At 36.0% G+C, this 20316-nt stretch overlaps 1 protein-coding gene across 1 annotated transcript in view; it reads left to right on the top strand.

The window, feature by feature from the left end:
* The first annotated feature begins 204 nt into the window (after positions 1–204).
* Positions 205–20316, top strand: part of LOC148952623 (major facilitator superfamily domain-containing protein 6-like) — a 98274-nt gene continuing 78162 nt past the window's right edge. Inside the window, exons 1-3 of the mRNA XM_089089240.1 lie at positions 205–329; positions 5090–5185; positions 11212–11334. Of these exons, the coding sequence (XP_088945366.1) occupies positions 320–329; positions 5090–5185; positions 11212–11334 (229 nt within the window). The 5' untranslated portion in view covers positions 205–319. The remainder of the gene's footprint in view (positions 330–5089; positions 5186–11211; positions 11335–20316) is intronic.

The raw sequence follows: 20316 nt of genomic DNA, 5'->3' as shown, positions 1-20316 counted from the left end.
TGACAAAACGTATGTAAATGCTGATATTTAAATACAAGATGATATTCATATTTTTTTTCTCCATAACCATGCTGACACAATAGACTTTTTAATTCAGAATGCATGTTGCAATTAAAAGCTTGAAATAATTTTAGAATTAAACAAGCATATTCTTACTCACGTTTGTTTTCTTTATATTGAACTTGAGCCTAGAAATTCGAATAATATTAATCTCAATGTGTTGCTTATGAATTCAAAAAAAATTGTGAAATAGTAAGGTAGTTGTGATGACCAAAGTATTTGGAAGGAATCTGGATGACAAGGTGCAATACTAATTGCTATGACTAAAGGTATAACAATAAATATATGCTTTGATTTGTTGGGTCTATTAGTTCTGATTAATTGGAAATATTTTTGTAAAAAGCTTTCAAATTAGAAATAAATCTGTCTGAGACCAAAGAACCGATCTGTTGATTCACTTAAAAAGAAGTTCAACAGACACAACTGTAGACAAGATCTTGGTAAATCATTATCATGTTGCATACTACGTCTTAAGCTTTTCGAAGCCTAGCGTCATGAATATAAATGTTTTTACTTTATAACTTTAATAATATCAAATAATATTAACATTTTGATCACTAAAAATCAGTATATGTATATTAAACTGACAATGCACATTCATTTGTATTTTTTTCAGTAAAGTGTAAATTATGTTCTGGCTTTGGGAAGGTATAGGGGTTTTGAGCCCTACTCATGTTAATTTCTGCTCGTTTTGAGCTTGACTCGGTTATTTACTGTAATTTCTGTTCGTGTTTGGTTTCATTTATTTATCGATGCTGATTTGTGGTAGATTAAGGCTTGGTAGATTATTCGGTTTTATTTTTGCTCACTTTTGGTTAGTGGAGTTCTTTACTTTTCGTTGAAAAACTTATTTTGTGGAAAAGTTTTTTAGTTTGTTTCTGTTCGTTTTATATTGACATAGTCTTTTCAGGGAAAAAGAAAATAATACTGAATTTCCAATAATGTAAAATAAAATTGAATTTTCCAATCGAATGGGCCCTTTTTCAAGTTTCTACGACAAAGTTTTCAATAAAAACCTTATATGCCCCCAGGGCATAACTTACAACCCTTACCGTGAGGGCTGTGGGGGGAGTGTCATCCTCAAAGATATAATTTCCGGACCTTTCAACTACTTTGAACAAAATGACTGTCTCGAAATTTAATTGGATGTGTTTGGATAAATGGTGGGCGTGAAAGGAGTGTTAGTTGCCTTCTAATCACTTTCGACTATTCAAAAGGGCACTAGCCATTTCTATCTCCAATGAAATGAGCCCTTTTTGAAATTTCTACAACAACGCTATCTATAAAAACCTTATATGCCCCCGGGCATAGCTTACAACCCTTGCCCTAAAGGGCTGTGGGGGGTTTGACGTCCTCAAAAACCTATTTTACAGAACTTTCAACTACGTTCAACAAATGGCTATCTCAAAATTTTGATTGGGTGTGCTTGCTGAAAAGGTGGGCGTGAGAGGGGGGTTAGTTGCCCTCCAATCACTTTCGACTATTAAAAAGGGCACTAGCCTTTTGAATTTACAACTGAATGAACCCTTTTTGAATTTTCTACGACAGCGCTTTCTATAAAAACCTTATATGCCCCCAGCGCAAAACTCACAACCCTTGTCCTGAGGGCTGTGGGGGAGTATACTCCTCAAAATATAATTTCTGTCTGGAAATCAATTACGCTGAACAAAATGGCTATCTCAAAATTTTGATTGGATGTGTTTGTGGAAATGGTGGGCGTGGAAGGGGTGTTAGTTGCCTTCCAATCACTTTCGACTATTAAAAAGGGCACAGGCCACTCCAATTTCCAATCGAATAAGCCCTTTTCGAAGTTTCTACGACAACTCCTTTATAAAGTGCCCTGTTCTAAAGAAAAAAAATAGATTGTGCCAACATCGTTTTTTACTTTGGTAGCGCGATTGCGCTGCCTATGATTCCAAGAAAAATAGAATAGTACCAAGTTTATAATATATTTATTATAAACTCGTCCTTTCAAGAACTCTAGTTAAACTATTAAAAATAGTGGGCACCCCTATTAAAGATAATTAACCGTCGTTACCGCCAAAAAATTCACCTTTAATATGGGTCAAGAGGCATATAGGGAATATAGCCAAATAATTTTAGGACGCCCATCCGTTTGTAATAGGTGCTGAATAGAACTTTAAACCCACTTCCCCTATTAAAAAAATTTCTTGAAATTTACCTCTCCTGTATTTACCTCTCCTGAATAATTTTTCCATTGCTTACCTGTTTATTACTTTCTGGGCGATTTCCTTTCCCTCTCAAATATATTGCTGCGTATTTGCCGGATAAACCATTTACTCTTTATCCAGCTGGTATTTAATACAAAAGGAAAACAAGCCATTTTTCATAAAAAGTAAACCACATATTTAAAACCAAAAATGATTAGAAAATAGGTTGCGTAAGATAATAGTAATCTTTGTGAAACATAGAAAGTGACACCTAAAATGAACAGAAATTTCAATAACAGACAAAGCCAAACTTATAATAAACAGTAATACTATAGGAACAAATGTAGGGCTGTTACTCTTCAGACTCCTTTGAATTCTCATGAACTGAGTCCCATTATCCTTGATTCATTACCCATTAGTTCCAACTCTAGGACTTGAATAGAAAATATGAACATGAAAGTCTGATCCCTCTTAATCAGTAATTTTATTATGACTCCGTTTTTTACGGTGGACATTGAAGTTGGTGTAAAACGTCAGAGCTGCTTTCGGGAGTTCCCCTCTTAAGTAGTTGGAGCAGGCTTCTAGTCATTTGGTTGTCTGGTTCATTCTTGTTCCAACTCTAGGACTTGAATAGCAAATAAGATAATGCAAGTCTTACCTCTCTTGATGAGTAGTTTTAATGTGAATCCATTTTTTATGGTGGACATTGAAGGTGATGTGAAACGTCAGAGCTACTTTCGGGACCTCCTCTCTTAAGTAATTGGAGCAGGCTTCAGGACATTTGGTTGTCTGGTAGATTCTACTTCCAACTCTAGTACTTGAATAGCAAATAGGATAATGCAAATCTTAACCCTCTTGATGAGTAATTATAATGTGCATCCGTTTCTTATGGTGGACATTGAAGTTGGTGTGAAACGTCAGAGCTGCTTTCTGGACTTCCCCTCTTAAGTAGTTGGAGCAGGCTTCAAGACATTTGGTTGACTGGTATACTCTTGTTCCAACTCTAGGACTTGAATAGCAAATAAGATAATGCAAGTCTTACCCCTCTTGATGAGTAATTTTAATTTGCATCCGTTTTTTATGGTGGAAATTGAAGTTGATGTAGTATGTCAGAGCTGCTTTCGGGATCTCCCCTCTTAAGTAGTTGGAGCAGGCTTCAATACATTTGGTTCTCTGGTAGATTCTTGTTCCAACTCTAGGGCTTGAATAGCAAATAGGATAATGCAAGTCTTACCCCCTCTTGATGAGTAATTTAAATGTGAATCCGTTTTTTATGGTGGACATTGGAGTTGATGTAGTATGTCAATTCTGCTTTCGGGATATCCTCTCTTAAGTAGTTGGAGCAGGCTTCAAGACATTTGGTTGTCTGGTAGATTGTTGTTTCAACTCTAGGACTTGAATAGCAAATACGAAAATGCAAGTCTTACCCCTCTTGATGAGTAATTTTAATGTGAATCCGTTTTTTGTGGTGGACATTGAAGTTGGTGTGAAACGTCAGAGGTGCTTTCGGGACTTCCCCTCTAAAGTAGTTGGAGCAGGCTTCAAAACATTTGGTTGTCTGGTAGATTCTACTTCCAACTATAGGACTTGAATAGCAAATAGGATAATGCAAGTCTTATCCCTCTTGATGAGTAATGTTAATATGAATCTGTTTTTTATGGTGGAAATCTAAGTTGCTCTGAAAAGGGAGAGCTGCTTTCGGGATTTCCCCTCTTAAGTAGATGGAGGACCCTTCAAGATGTCCGGTTGTCTGGTAGTTCAAGGGATTATATAGTATACCATTAATTATTTGATTTGTTTGGGAGGTTTACCTTGAGCCACTTTCATTCCTTATCCTTGGATCTTAGACACTGACATAACAGTATGAAATTTAGCTCTTTTTGTAAACCGCAACAACTCTTCGCCTCAAGTAGTCTGGTTTCAGTGGTTTCTGCCTAAAGAAAAAATCTTTTATCCTTGAACTGTAACTTTACTGCTGTCTATTTTTTTAATTGAAATTGGTGATGTATATTGTGGTCGGCTTGACCGTCTCAACAATTTAAAGTACTGATCAAACTACTTTCAGAGACCTCTGCAACCATTTAGGGCACTTCAAATGGGTCTATTCAAGCAGTTTAGGGACCAGAAGGAGACCATTTATAAGAGGTAATTCTAATGTTTGGCTCTATAAATTAGATTTTACAACGACTATAATGTAAGCCCATCCAGGGGGGGGGGGTAGGGACACATTCTGACAACACCATATGAGCTCGACGACAGTCAACAGATTCAATTCAGTTCTTGGATAGAGAGTGGAGCCAAAATACCTTACAGGCATTCTTATAATATTCTACGCCAGTCTTGGACTAAGGCTATATATGCATTCATGAGAGGTGTGAGGTCCATTGTGCGTTTCTGCAATACAAAAGCAATAGAATATTTTTAAAAGATTTTAAATTCTTGAATCACTTCCAGAAGTAATGCTTAAATATAGTTGTCTAAAGGTAACAAACTAAATTTTTAAGGTTTAATTTTGCGATCTACTATTATTGTTTAACTTTTTTTCTTGAATTTCAAAAACAATTTGAAAAAGCAGCTTCTTAACATTTTATAAATAAAGTAGAGTAAAAAAACAGTTTGTACATGGCATTGACAATCAGACGCCTAGAGAACTTTACATCTTTCATATTTAAGGAAATTTTCCATCACAATTCTCTGAACTATGGAGCACTGAGGCGCCTAAAATGACTTACCTAAGTTTAGTGCAGATAAAATTCAAGAATTCTAACAGTCTTCCGTTTTACTGCTTCTCTAACAAACAGTTATTTTAAGAAAGAATGCTTAATGTTTTGCTTCTTCTTTAATCCTTTTAATTTTAGAAGAAGCCTCAAGTTTCCTGAAAACTGCCAAATCAACATTCAAGATAAATCCAAACTTGGTTCTACTGAAATTTGCTCTTTTCCTGTACTTTGGAGGTATTCTTTTTCTATTGATTTACAAAATATCATCAAAAATAAGGCAGGTGACAATTCAGTTTTTTCTTACTTCACTAAAACTTCTTATTATTAGCATGGGCAAAGGATAATCTTAAGGACTTGCTTGACTGGCAGTATATGAGGTTTACTATTAATATGAGTAACTCCTTATTTACAGTTCATTCCCTAAGAGCGGTTCGACACATGTTTTTTTATAATTTTTTCCCAATAACAATAGAGAACACGGTTTTGGCCTTATGAATGATCTTTTTGCGTAATTTCTGCTTTTTAAAACTGATTTTGAATAACAATGAAGCCATTGAAAAAGCCATTATCATCGGTAAAAAGCCAAAACTAGCTTTCTACCAATTTTGTCAAAAAATTTTGTCAGAAAAAAAATGAAATTTTGTTCTATCATAATTTATAAGTTTATAATGAAAGAAGGAAAAAAAAATTTCCTCTTTTTAAAATCAGGAAAATTTTCTCAGGCTAGGAACTTTTGTGGGTGATCTCAAATCTATTGAGTTCTGCATATGTAATATCACCATTAAAAGTAAATTCTTTTGATGGGTATTCTATTATGAAACGTCCTGTTTTAGGATTTTTTTACAACTAGCACCAGTCCATCTTTTCGCAGGTCACATTTTATGGATCAAAAATAATTTGCTGCCACAAAATCAAGCGTTTTAGCCAAATATCTGGTGCTATATGAAATGTTTGGAAAAAGGGTGGAGCAAATGAGGTGGAAAGAAGTCCTGAAAGGAGACTTAAAGGAATTAAGGATTTCATTTGAAGGGGTTAATATTTAAGCCATGAAATGATTATAGGAGAGAGGACTTCGCGTAGGTACTTTTATGCTGCAATGAGTTTTCAGCTGTAGTTGTTTTAGTAGTATTAAAGTATATTGTGTTTAAGGTTTCCTTACTTTCACTCTACTTTTGGGTATAGTAAAAAAATATTCAATCAATTAAATAGACTAGACTCAGGTAGAATTTTATTTATAACATACGTTTTAGCTGTTTATACAAAAAAAAGAAAAAAAAATCAAGGGCATATTTTGAAATCTTTCTAGTAAATAATGTTCGTTTGAATGCTTTACTGACATTTTCTAAAACTATCGACTGTAAAATTAGACAAAATAGATTATTATTTTGTTGTTGTTTTTTTCTAGGTCATCCAAAGTTCATATCAAGAATTATTTATTTATTTTTAATATGTTTTAAAACATAGGGGGAGAATATTCCCCATAAGAAATCATAACGGGAGGAGGGGTAGTTCCGCGAATATTTTTCTTAAAGGATATTAGAATTCAAGGAATATCTAGCTTATAATCAAAAGTGTTTTATTGATTACTGCCTTTCAAAACATTGGGGGGAAATGTTTAATTTTTGAAAGAGCATACAGCCTTATTCTTAAAGCACCGTGTTGATTTTTAAACTTTTGTCGACAATGCTCTTGTGTCAAAGTGTTTAGTCTTGAAACATTAAATTAGAACAGCCAATAATTTTGCATAAGAAAGTGAGGTTTGAGGACGGTTAACAGCCTCGCTATACTTAAAATGATACAAAATAGGCTATACATGAAAGAAAAATTACAATTTTGAGATATATAAACATGAAAAGAGCAGACATTTTTCCAAGATAAACAAATTTTATTTACTTTTTCCAACTTATTTAATTTGAAAGAAAAACTTATTTCTATTTAAATTCTTGACGTTCTTTGCATCATCTTAAGGCCAAGCCTTTCGCACTTAGATGTCAGGTTCCTCTTCAATAATTGTTTTAAAACGGTTTAAAAATGTAGTTTTACAAAGGAAAATAAAGAGCCATATTGGCTTTCGAAAACTATAACAATCAGAAACACGTAGTTCAAGTTTAAGGCAAACAGAGATTCCTACGAATGAAAATATGTAACTTTAATCGAACAAAAATTAAGATAAAAAATCCACATTCTATTGATAAATAAATGAGATCAAAAACGAACATAATCTAAAATGAAGAATCATACTAAACCTAAAACGAACAGAAACTACCACAAAGAATAGTGGGTTTATCGTCCCCTTCAACCCTCTAACAGGTCATTATTCTTTGTCATAACAAAATTGATATTCAGTTTTTTTTTCTTGGGGATCCCTTTGTTTTTGGGACATGCAGAAAAAGTTTCGTTTTGTTTTGTTTTGTTTTTTGGGTCCAATTTCTGGGTTATACAATATTTTGGACACATAAATATTTCCCCTTTTTATCTCTCCTCCAATCATAAGATCCAGAGACCTCTTAACCTCCTTCATCAAATACCAAAATTTTTAAGTCGATCTCCATTGTTGCTTCAATATATTATTATTATTATTATTATTATTGTTGTGTAGATACACTACTTTAATAGGCTGGCTAGAAAAACGTAATTTCTTTCGATTTACCTCTGCCACTTTTCCATGAAAAAAAGTCCTACGGTGGCTCAAAGCTTTTAGATTGATTGGAGAGGAAAAACTTTTGGACCTCCTCTGTTCCCCACACACACACAAAATTTGAAATTTCCTTGCATCACCCCGACACTCCCAGAAAATTTTAACTAAATACCCCAAGATCCTTCAAACATATTACAGATATGGTATTTTGAGAAACTAGGTTCATATTTTCATACTGGGATTTTCAATTTACCTTGCAGCTTTACCGTGGTTATACTCTCAGTTCCACGGGGTTTTGCAGTGCAAAGTGTTTAGAAGGATCGGAGACAAAAAAAAATTCTCTCGTATTCTCTCATCTTCCCAGCCAAGATATAAGACCTCCTTGGCCCCTCAAACGCTCCTTGAAAATTTGATATCGATCCGCCAAGCCGTTTTTGATGCACTATTGTGATATCCTGGTTGAAGATAGTGTCTTTCTACTTCACTCGCTGCCTAACTGTGCATAGATATCAATGGGGTTTTGCAGGACAAAAACTTTTGGGGGATCTAATACAAGGAATTCTTCCCGTATTTTGAACCCTCCAAAGTAAGAATTCAAGATCCTTTTGGCTTTTTCAACTGTCTAATGGTTTTTATTCTATTTTTTAATCTGGACTGGAGACATTGCATGCACGCTATATTGATCGTTTATTCTTATTTACTTTTCTGTTCCACCGTGAGAAGTTTCCAAGTTCCAAAAACACATACAGTGCAAAGGCTTTTGGATGATTCAAAGATGAAAAAGAAAGTGGTTGGACCCCTTATCCAACCTTGTTGTACCACAGTGCAGTTTGAACCCAGCCGCAACAAGGTTGGACGACAATCTTGTTGCTTGTCCCTGTAAAATCAAGACCAGCAACTGAAACGACGATTCGACACCCTACGCGCTAGCAATGGCTCTGGAGGATCCTTATCCTTTTTTTTCATCCCCTTATCCTTTCAAAATAAATACCTTTTTGTTTCCCCCCTAAAAATAAAATTTAAAGTCCCCTTGTCCACTCACCCAACACTTTGAAAGATTGAACTTGGATTAGGTAGTAGATGGTCCCAAATTTGAAAAAAAATAAACAAAGCTGGAAATCGAGGAGAAAATTATAGTTTTAGCATGAGAAAGAAATACATGGTGCAACATCTTAAGAAAATGTAGTTTTTTTGAAGGTGCAAATGTTTTAGCTATCAACAGCTTATGCATTAATAAGTTAACAATAGCGTGATTTAGAAATACATGGTTCAACAGCCTAGGAAGGTGTAGTTTTTTTGAAGGTGCAGTTGTTTATAGCTATCAATAACTTATGCATTATTAAGTTAATAATCAATTGTGAGAGTTGTATAGCGTGATTTAGAAGTACATGGTGCAACATCTTAAAAAGGTGTAGTTTTTTTTTCGAAGGTGCAATTGTTTTTAACTATCAACAGCTTGTGCATTAATAAGTTAATAGTCTCGTTAACACGTTGCCTCAATCCTTGGTCTCGTTTTCTTATCGCTTTATCTTCTGTGTTTCTAATTGGAGTTTTATAATTACTTTCCTTACCAATTTGCCAACAAACATACATACATCTTATATTTTCTGTAAGCACTTGTGCTTACAAAAAGTTTGAAATTTCGAATTCCTTCGGAAACCAAGTAAATATTTCGAAAGGCGCCCTTTGGGAGTTGTTCGTTTTTTCAGGTATTTGGATTTTTTCTGCTGGTCTAACTGAACTTAATGCATTCTTTTTAGTTATGAATTAGATTGATTGCCTATACGTTAGTTTAACATCCCCCAACGCACCCTGAAAGTGTCAACTTAATCCCCTAAGCTCATTCTTAGGTTTTGCTTATACTTCCTTCTGACAACCTGCATAGACAGAGTTGGTTTTGATTTAGTGGAATACCCCCTTCAATGTACCCAGAAAATTTGATCTTAATACCCTTACCCTTAGTAAAAGTAATAGCTAGCTGTAGAAGTAGGAGTAGCAAAATGAACAAAGCAGCTTGAAAATTTACAGATGAAATGAATTGATGTATTTACCCGAAGGCTCATTGAGAGTTAGGATGTTTTGGTATCGAAATGCACCCTTTGAGGCATATATCCTCCTCCTTAACAACAAAATAAGCAGAGAACTCTACTGGAGAGATTTAATGGTCTCATCTACAAATGTTTACTGTATTTTTACAAAAGAAAGATCAAGGATTTGTGATCACTCTCCAAATATCAGAAAGGGTCAGACATCAAAGACTTCCCTAGAACAGGGGGGGGGGGCTGGTTAGTTTTCCTGTCGATAAAAAAAAGATGTACTAGGACTTTCAATTTCAGATCGAATGACCATCCTGCGACATTTCTATGACCATAAGGGGAGGTTTGAGATGAAGAAGGGGCAGCCTCCCTCCTCTACGGAATACGTTTTACTCATCTTAGGGTTTGATTTACTCTTTACTATAATAACAGCATAGGCCGTAAAAGTTCCTGGGAATCAACAGAGTTGGTATGTCAATTTCTACCTGTACCTCCTCCGCCCCTTCTTTAAGCTCTGCATTTATCTGAAAATTCTATGAGAGTTAAGATGTTTCGGAGGTAAACTGCACACTTTGGGCACCTGCCCCCATCCCTAACTATTAAACGTTTTGATCAGTTTGAAAAAAAAAATGACAATTACAAATGTTTGATCATTGTTAAGGAGGGGGAGCAAATAAAAAGGGAAGGAGAAGAGGGGGGATAGTTGCCCCCCAGTCTCTCTTCAACTCCCCCATGATATACAATGAACGTTTAACCCAATACCATCTGTTGTTGCTTAGATTTTGCTGATATTTCCTTTTTGCAACCTGCAAGGACACAGTGAGTTTTGATTGTGTTTGTCATTCCTGTCAACATTTCCTTTAAGTTCCACCCTAATAATTTAAGCCTTTTTTGGGAGATCCCAGATCAAACATATCCTCTGCTCTTAATAAAAATAAAACCTTATATGTTAACAATGAGCAACTTGTATAACTTACCTCCCTTGGATTGGGGGCTGCGCAAAGGGATGGGATTTTTAAACCTCGGAGGCATAGTTATTTAATATTGTATCCTAACAGTGGGTAACTTGCATAGATTGCTGCCTTTGCGCCCGTGGCTGGAAGACGGGTTATCAAACTCGGAAGCATGTTTATTTGACCTTTGGACTATTTTGAACAAAATGACATTCTCTAAATTTTGACCAGATGCGTTTGGGGAAATTACGGTGGGGGTGGTGCCTGGTCTAGAGGCCCTCCCACATGAAGTGCCTCTGGGAAAAAAAGCTTAGTGAATAAATAAAAATACATTGAATCCATATGGCTCTTTACTATAAGCAACGCTATAGCATTACGTCTTACTTAAACAGGTGAGTAGAACTTTCAATTTCCCTTTAATGAACATCTGAAATTACCAAAGGAACATATGGGGGGAGGGGGTTAGCCAGGAGAAATTTTGGGGGAATTTCCTAGGGAGGAAATTTACAGGGGGGAGGAGGTATTCCCGGGGGGAACACCTAGGCTCAGAAACAATATCTTTTTATAAAGAGAATGAACAAATACGCAAAATCACTGAAAAAACGAAAACAATAAGGGTTACATTTATTGCAGGTATTTCGGCTGTTAATCCATTTTATACAGTGCTCATGAGAAATATTGGCCTAACCATAGAAGAAATTGGTATAATATCTGCATGCCTACCATTTGCTGCTCTTATTGGAGCGCCCATTGCTGGTAAATATAATTTTATAGTTATAATTTTATATTTTATAGTTCAATATTTTATAGTGTAATTTTATAATTTGAGCCAGTTTCTATGACATGTTTGACATTTATTCCAAGTTAAAATATATTCTCCTAGCATCTTTTAAGCTTTTCCTTATCATGTCCAAGCGTATATTTATCGAGAATCGAATTGAAAATAAAGTATTTTGCAGAAGGCATCAAGATATGGCTAATTGTAGAAAAAAACCAAGACAGATAGTCCGAGCAATAGAGAGACAGAAATGCTGGGCGGCATTGATTTTGGAAAAAAAGACAATCAGATAAAATTTTATGTATTTACACAAAAATAAAGTCGAAGAAACGGAGGTCGGAGAAAGGGTGTCTTTTCTACCAGTTTAAGGAGAGGTTAACTTAAAAAGCAAAACGTTCCTGGTTGGAGTCCTGACTTTGAATTAAATTAAAAAAAGTTTTTCCTACTGAAAGTAAGGAGCATCATTAAAACTTAATACTAACAGATAGTATTCCGTATATGAGGGGGGTATAAAAAGGATACGAAACTAGACCCTTAATGTCCAAATCGGCGGTGCTGGTCTCCGTTTCAAAATATATGTATTTACACAAAAATAATTAAATAAATAAAAAGGCAAATACAGATTTATGCTAAAACTTTATTGATGCTATTAAAGCACTGGAAGAAAAGCACCTTCGAATATTTAAAGTATTAGAGGCTGAAGGAGGGAGCCAGAATGGTACTGAGGCTCCTCCTTTGGTTTTCAAGTAAATCAACCTAAATAAATTACGTGTAGCATGAATATGAACTTGTACCCCATCAAATCATCTGTAAGTCATCTCAAATGTTCATTTAGAGTTCATGGTAAAAAGACCTGTTTTGGATTCAAACCTATTGCAAAGGATTATATCAATGCAGACGAAAAAAATAGCTTTCTCCTTGATTATAAACAAACCTGTGTGGCAAGTTTATCTTCTAAAAATAAAAAAAAACAAGTTTTTTAAACTGAAAGTAAGGAGCGACATTAAAACTTAAAACGAACAGAAATTATTCCGTATATGAAAGGGGCTGTCCCCTCCTCAACGCCTCGCTCTTTACGCTAAAGTTTTTTATTGTTTTAAAAAAAAGTTGTGAGACAGAGTCAAACTTTAGCGTAAGGAGCGAGGCGTTGAGGAGGGGACAGCCCCTTTCATATACGGAATAATATCTGTTCGTTTTAAGTTTTAATGTCGCTCCTTACTTTCAGTTTAAAAAACTTGTTTTTTTATTTAATTTCTGATCGTTTTTTAGTTAACGCAGCTTTTATTTCGGCTCACCGTCATTGAATAAGTAAACTAAATTTGCATAAAAATTTTACTTTTCTTTTGCTAAATGGCTGTCTCTAAATTTGGTTCTGACGTAATTTACAACTTAACTTACGTAACGAACTTCTATATTCGTATATTTTTCTTCTGCCAAAAAAAAGAAAGTTACGGATTTTTGCAGATATCAGCTTGAAACCTATGTAACAGGGTTTTCTAATTGGCTGAATTTGACAATGTAATTTTCAATAAAATTCTTTCACTTTTAGGGGATATTTCCCCCCTCTTTAAAAAATCAGGTAAATTTTCTGTGGTTCGTAGCCTTTGATGAGTAATACTAAACTTAATAAAATTCATATATTTAGAATCAGCATTATACCCCATTCTTTTGATACATTTATTGACATCAAAGTTCCGTTTTTAAAAGTTTCGATTACTATTGAGCCGTATCGCTTGTTTTTTTTTTATTGTTTTTTTTTGTTATTACGTATATGCTATTACGTATATGATAGGGTTCTCTCCTTACTCAATACCACGCTCTTTACGTTAAAAGTTAAAAACAACTTTAATGCACACACCCCTGGATCACAAAGGCCGTTTAATTAGAATAGATAGCTCTTTTGAAAGCACTAAAAAAAACTGTAGCGTAAAAAGTGAGGTATTGACTTGGGGAAGAACCCCCTCATATACGTAATAATTTCTGTTCATTTTTAGTTCTAATATTGCTTCTTACTTTCAGTTGAAAAAACTTGGTTTTTCAATTTAGTTTCTGATCGTTTTTTTAAATAATTCTTGGATATCCGGCGCCCCCTTCATTGAAATGTCCCTTACCCCAAAGAAACATCCTCCACGGAAAGATTCTCCCGAGTAACCCCCTCCTCCAGCCCCCCACCAGAAAAAAATTCTTCCTGAAAATGTCTGTATATTTCCCAATAACCAATAGCCTACAATATGTAAGCAATGGGCCAAGTTCATAACTTGCAGCCCTTCCCCTGGGAACTGTGGGGGATTAAGTCATCGTAAAAGACAAATTTATTAGATTTTCGACTATGCTGAACAAAATGGCTATCTCAAAATTTTAATTAGGTGACTTTGAGAAAAAAATGAGCGTGGGAGGGGGCCTAGTTGCCCTCCATTTTTTGGTCGCTTAAAATGTGCACTAGAACTTTTAATTTCCGTTCCAATGAGCCCTCCTATGATATTCTAGGACCACTGGGTCAATATGATTACCCCTGGGGAAAAGAGAAAAAAAACAAAAAAACAAACAAATAAACACGCACTCGTGATCTTTCTTCTGGAAAAAAAATGCAAAATTCCACATTTTTGTAGATAGGAGCTTGAAACCTCTACAGTAGGGGTCTCTGATACGCTGAATATGATGGTGTAAATTTCATTAAGGTTCTATAACTTTTAGGGGGTCTTTCCCCCTTTTTTCGAAAATCAGCCAAATTTTCTCAGGCGCGTAACTTTTGATAGGTAGGACTAAACTTGATGAAACTTATATATTTGAAATTAGAATTAAAATCTGATTCTTTTGATGTATCTATTGGTACCAAAATTCCATTTCTTAGAGTTTCGGTTACCATTGAGCCGGGTCGCTCCTTACTTACAGTTCGTACCATGAACTGTTTGATGAACTTAATTTACTATTATTCAGCACTCGTCACCTAACCATCACGTGTACTTTGCGTATGTTGGTTTATATTATTGCTTTGAAGTGAATTTATAATGAGATGAGCATTTCCGAGCTTTTGTATTCACCACTGTTGAACTTTGTTCAGGAAAATTTAAGTGGTGTTGATGAAACCGTTATTTTACGGAAAGGAGTGGACTTTTTTAAAGATTTGGAAACTGTTAAGTAAGAGAAAGCAAAGCTATGGAGTTGTGTGAATGAAAATGATTCCCCTGTCAGAAGGGGTACTAATGCAATTCTCAGTCACCTGCAAGATACTATGGACTTTATGAAGAAATGTGATGCCGATGGAAAACAACTCCCTTGTTTTGTCATCAAAAGGCCAACAGAAGTCCCTGTTATCTCTGCAGCAGCGTTTACACACGTCACAGCCATGCTTACGAGCCTTGAGCAAGCGATTTCGCTAGTTTCTGCCGAGATTGATTCGTACAATCTGAACTTTTTTCAAATACCTGTGATTAGCCAACCTGCTGCGTGTGATACACATACTACAATTTTGATCTCCGATCCGCCGCCTGAGCATGGTGACCCGCTAAAGCGAAAATTAGTAATAGACTCAATTTCTGGTCATCAGCTGGTGTCCAGAGTGCGAGCGACTAAAAAGCTGTGGACGGTGAATATTGAGAAATCTGCAGCTGAAGATTTTTGCAAATCAGCAAAGGAAGCTCTACCTGGTTCTAGTGTGAAAGTTTTATCTAAAAAACATACTGGTGTTATTCGAGAAGTCCCGTCTGATTTTGACATTGAAATGCTACGGAACCAGTTTGGTATAATTGGGTCTAGTCGATTTGGAACTAGCTAATCGGTTAAGCTTGAATTTGCAGACGCGATTACTAAAGGATCATTTCTGTGAAACGTTGTCAAGATTGAGTATGAAAACTTCCGTGTTTATGAGTTCAAGCAATTGCCAAAGTGTTGCTTCAAGTGCCGTTCCCCTGGGCACTTGGAAAGTGCATGTACTAGTAGCACTCCTAAGTGCGCTCGTTGTGCTGGACCGCATTTATCTACCAACAGTGATCGTTGTACGGAATCTCCGAAATGTGCCAACTGTGGAGGATCTCATCCTTCTTACAGCCTAGGATGCCCTGTGATTAAGTGGATCACTGATAAGGTCTATTCTCAAAAATGAATCCGGACATAAGTATAGTCTCATTTAATATTAATGGAACGAGTGGCAAGGACTTTTTTATTGATGATCTGTATGTTAATTACGACGTTGTTTGTCTCCAAGAACATTTTTAGCCTTTAGCGTAAATTTTCTGAGACGAAGCAGTGATCACGTTGTTTTTGTGCGTCCAGCTAAAATTACGCGTGGCCGCCCTTCTGGCAGCTTAGCTTGTGTTTTTAAGAAACATATTTCTGGTGCGAGTCCTGTGCTTTTCCAATCAGATGACTATTTTCTTGCGTTGCGTCTTGGTAATATTGTATTAATTAATGTGTATCTGAAATATAATGATAGTTCCATTCGTTCACTTCAGAATTTCTCTTGTGCTTGTAATAGTCTTAAAACTTTAATTCAAAAGATATCGGATAACGGGTTGCATTTTGTTATTGCTGGTGATTTTAATACCGATCTGGTTTCTGATAATGTTAGGAATGGTCAGCTTTTTGATTCTCTCCCGGCTTATAAAATTGTTCGGAAGTCCCATGATTATACGTATATTCACCATTCAGGTAGTAAATCAGGCATTGATCACGTTATTTGTTCTACAGCTGTTGTCTGCTCGCCAGTTATGGTTTATTTTGACGAGCAAGATTTTGATTACCTTCCACTGTCTTTTCGTTTATCAAAGCCTGTTGTTTGTTCTGGGAGTATATCTAAGAGTCGTGGTGTACGTTCTAAATGGTTTATAAACCTGATTGGAATAATACGAATTTTTCTATTTATCTTACAACATTGACTGCACTTCTAAGCACGATTTATGTTCCGTATCAGCTTTTGCAGTCTAGTCAGAATTTTATTTATGCTAAATATGAAATAGACCGATATTATCATTATATCCTTTTCGCTATGAAAGAAGCTGAAAAAATTGCTGCCCCAGTAAAGTGAATCCGAAAGAATACTCAAAAGCCTCTTTGGTCACTTGACCCTAACCTTAAGGCTTGTAAAAATAAAGCTAAATTTTGGCTAAAAGTTTGGACAGATTGTGGTCGGTCTAGGCCTGGTAATGTTTTTCTTGTTAAACAGAAAACTAAATTAGAATTTAAGAAGTATCTAAAAAGTGTCCAATACCGAGGGCTTGATTTTCCATCTTCGCCTAAAGATTGGAGGAAAGTAATTAATTCAAGTAAAACAGACGACTCTGATGTAAGTAATAATGCCATTCCTCCAAGTTCTTGGCATGCATATTATTCGAAGATTTTCTTCGTTTTGAATTATTCTGTTCATAGAAAGTTTGGTGAACCGTTTGTTAAAATGGTCCCTAGATTTCTAAGTCAGCGCTTTGTTCTGCCTATATCGCGTTGTGAAGTTCTGAATGCTTTGATTCATCTTAAGTCAAAATCTATTGATGCTGATGGTATCTCTAAAAAGCATCTAACTCCCCAATGTGCTGAACTTGTGTCACATCTTGCGCTTTTGTTTCAAATGTGCTTGGCATCTTCTGACGTGCCGGAAAGCTTTTTGTGTGGCAGCGTGACTTCAATTTTAAAAAGAGGTAAACCGCCAACAGATTGCTCTTCTTACCGTCCAGTTTCTGTTTCTTGCAATATTAGCAAGGTCTTCGAGTATATTCTTTTACCTAATCTAACTCAAAATATTTCTTTCTTTGGCGAAAAGCAACTTGGTTTCAGACCTGATGTGGGGTGCCAACATGCTCATCGTGTCCTTTCTTCTATTCTACTTTCTAATTCTTCTAAGTGTAAAGGCGTATATCTCTGTACACTTGATCTTTCAAAGGCTTTGATTCTGTTGTTCATAACCAGCTTTTCTTTTCTTTGGCTTTTTCTGGTGTTAATTTTTCGGTTATTTACCTTCTACGGTTTTGGTATTCTAATTCTTACCTCCGCCTGAAATCTTCTCCAGAAACAACTATCAAAGTGCTTCGTTGTGTTAGGCAGGGAGGTGTTTTATCACCAACCCTTTTCAAAATTTGTATTTCCACTGTACTGGAAAAGATCTCAGGCACTTATTTTTCTGGTTCTACCGATATTTCTTACATTGCCTATGCTGATGAAATTCTGTTGATTAGTCGTAATAAATCTGCTCTTTCTGCGATGGTTTCCTTAGTTTCTCAGTCTTTCCTAAATATTGGTCTATCCCTGAATCTTGACAAGTGTGAATTCTTATCTTATAATTTATCTTCGTCTACTCCTCTGGTATGTAGTGAATTTTCTGTACTTTCTGTCTCTTCCTTTCGGTGGCTTGGTATTACTGTTTCTAATACTCTAGCTCTCCTTCTTAAACAGATAGTTGCTGATTCAGTAAGAAAAATTCAGTTCAGTTATTCAAAAATTGTAGCAAACCGTGGAAAATATAACAGAAGAGCTCTTGGGTGCTTATTCTCGACTTTTTCTGATCATTCTGTGCTTTATTTTTCGGGTGTTCATTCTGTTCTTAAGCTAAAGGATTTAAATAAAATTAAAGTTACAAATTTCAAATTTTGCAAATTTCTTCTTTCTCTGCCGCCATGGACTAGAAATCGGTATCTAGTTAAAAATTTCTATGTTACGGATGTAACTCAAAAGTTCGTTGACCTACACAAAAAGCTTTCTGCTGATGCATTTTGTAATATTGGCCCTGACCACGGTCTTTTACAGTTCTTTTCTTAGTTTAATTTAAGTGCTAGTGTTTGTTGATGTTCTTTTTTGTTTTTCTTTTTTATTATTATGTTTATACTCCACTTGTACTACTTGTTTTCTTGTAGTTGTGGATAATAAATGATTGATTGATTGATTGATAATGGGAAAAAAACCTCTTTGAAACTCTCTTAGGAACGTATCAATTCTCATGCCACTTCACATCCCCGCGCTCAAGGCTAGAATTGGGGAGAAAACCTTCTGGTAGTACTGAAAGGTCATCTTATATTTATAATTGACGAGCTACATCAGACCTTTGAGCCGTATCTTCAAAATATCTGTTCTCGTAGAATATACCTGAATAACATAAGAATTGATCCCTATACCCGATTTTAGCATCTTCCCAAAATGTGTAACCTAGGCGATAATAGAAGCAAGAATCTTACCATATCATCACTGTAGTAACGAAACATATTTCAAACTGGAAAATAAAACAACACCACAAAAAATAGCTTCCACGTGAGACCTGTCTCTACCATCTGGCTGACCAGAATCAATGGGCCAAAAAATTCCCTTAGTCTTTTGGAACTGTTTGTGTTTTTGGATGAGTCACAACTAATCTGTATTTACAGACGTGATCTAATTAGTGAATTCTTCAGAAACATCTAGTAAATCTCATCTAAAATGGAAAAAAAACATTAAAGGGTTAAAAAAGGGACAATATACTTACTTACTTACTTAGGTCCTCCTGAGCCATCTGGTGTGCATGGGGCATCGACGAAGCCTGGGTAAACGTCACGTATTGGTGTTGCGGCAAGTACATCCTCCCACTGGGGTTGTAGTCATGTGTAAGCACTGCGTAGATCATGATCGTACGCGCTTCTGAGCGTGTTTCTCGGTCTTCCCCTCTGTTGACGCCCACGCAGCTGCCATTGTTGAACCTGGTTCTGGATTCTTGAGTCCTCCATCTGAAGGACGTAGCCAAGATAGCTCCATCTCTTCTTTTGAATCACTTCAGTAATATGTGGCTGGCCAGTTCTTCTGTGGACCTCAATGTTGCTGACTCTTTGACGCCAACCGATATTCAGCACGTGTCTCAAGTAAATATTTTCGAAATCTGTGATTCTTTTCTCTGTTCCAACATCGAGTTTCCAGCACTCACTGGCATACAATAGCACGGACGAAACGTTGCTGTTAAGAAGTCGCAGCTTTAGTGCAAGCGGGTACTTCTTTGATTTCCATACTGGCTTATGTTTTTTGAAAGCAGCGTTTGCCATGCCAATTCTTCTCTTGACGTCATTTTGCACCTCTCCTGTGTAATCGACCCAGCTTCCGAGGTACTTGAATTCATGGATTTGTTCGACTCTACGATTTTTGTGCAGGAGCTCGACTGGCGAGCCTGATGCTGCCATTGATTAATAAAAATAGGGACAATATTACATTTAATTAATAGCTAATTCTTTTTATTTCAAGAATAAAGCAAATCTCTGCTTCTAATAAGCTTTTTCCTTTAACAAAATTTTTAAGATTCCGACAACACACCCTGGAAAGATTCTGACAGTATGCCCTGGCAAGATTCTCGGAATTCCGGATGACGCAATATTTTTTACATGATTAATCGGAGTGTGGTCGCTATAATACATAAGTAGCAATAAATGGAATTTCTCGCACCTGTGCAACGTGGCTCCTGTTTCCAAGTGTAATATGCTTGACGCAGTTTTATTTCAGATGGCGAGATTCCCACGACAAACCCCTCTGGACTCCAATGACGTCAAACGACTCACCCCGTTTTAAACGGTCAGGTGTAGTATGTATGATGCAATTTTATGTAACCTTGCGACAGGACCCGTGGGGACTCTCCACTTCTAACTTATTGACAGTACACACCTTACGCAAAGACGGTTCACATATCTTATGTAAGGACGGCGCACATCTTACGTAACGACTGTGCACACATCACTGTCACATAATACTTTTTTGGTATTTCATTTTTTTTTCGTCGGAATGTTCAAAGGGTTTTTTCTTTCTTTTAACTTAATGACGGCGCAAACTTTATGTAAGGTCACCACACGTTGCGTAATGACGGCGCACATGATGCGTAATGGCAGCACGCTCATCACTGTCACATAATACTTCTTTAACATCTTGTTTTTTAGCCAAAACGTAGAAGGCGTTTTTTTTTATTTCTTTCAGCGCGTTTTTTCTTTCTTTTGTCCTTTGTCCTCGCTAGGACTCGAAAGGTCAATATC

Source organism: Artemia sp. Qi Xiang Cuo, chromosome 5, assembly GCF_049724085.1.
Source record: "Artemia sp. Qi Xiang Cuo chromosome 5, ASM4972408v1, whole genome shotgun sequence".
Classification (NCBI taxonomy): domain Eukaryota; kingdom Metazoa; phylum Arthropoda; class Branchiopoda; order Anostraca; family Artemiidae; genus Artemia; species Artemia sp. Qi Xiang Cuo.
Note: the sequence above shows the minus strand (reverse complement) of the source record. Positions and strands in the feature narration are given on the sequence as shown.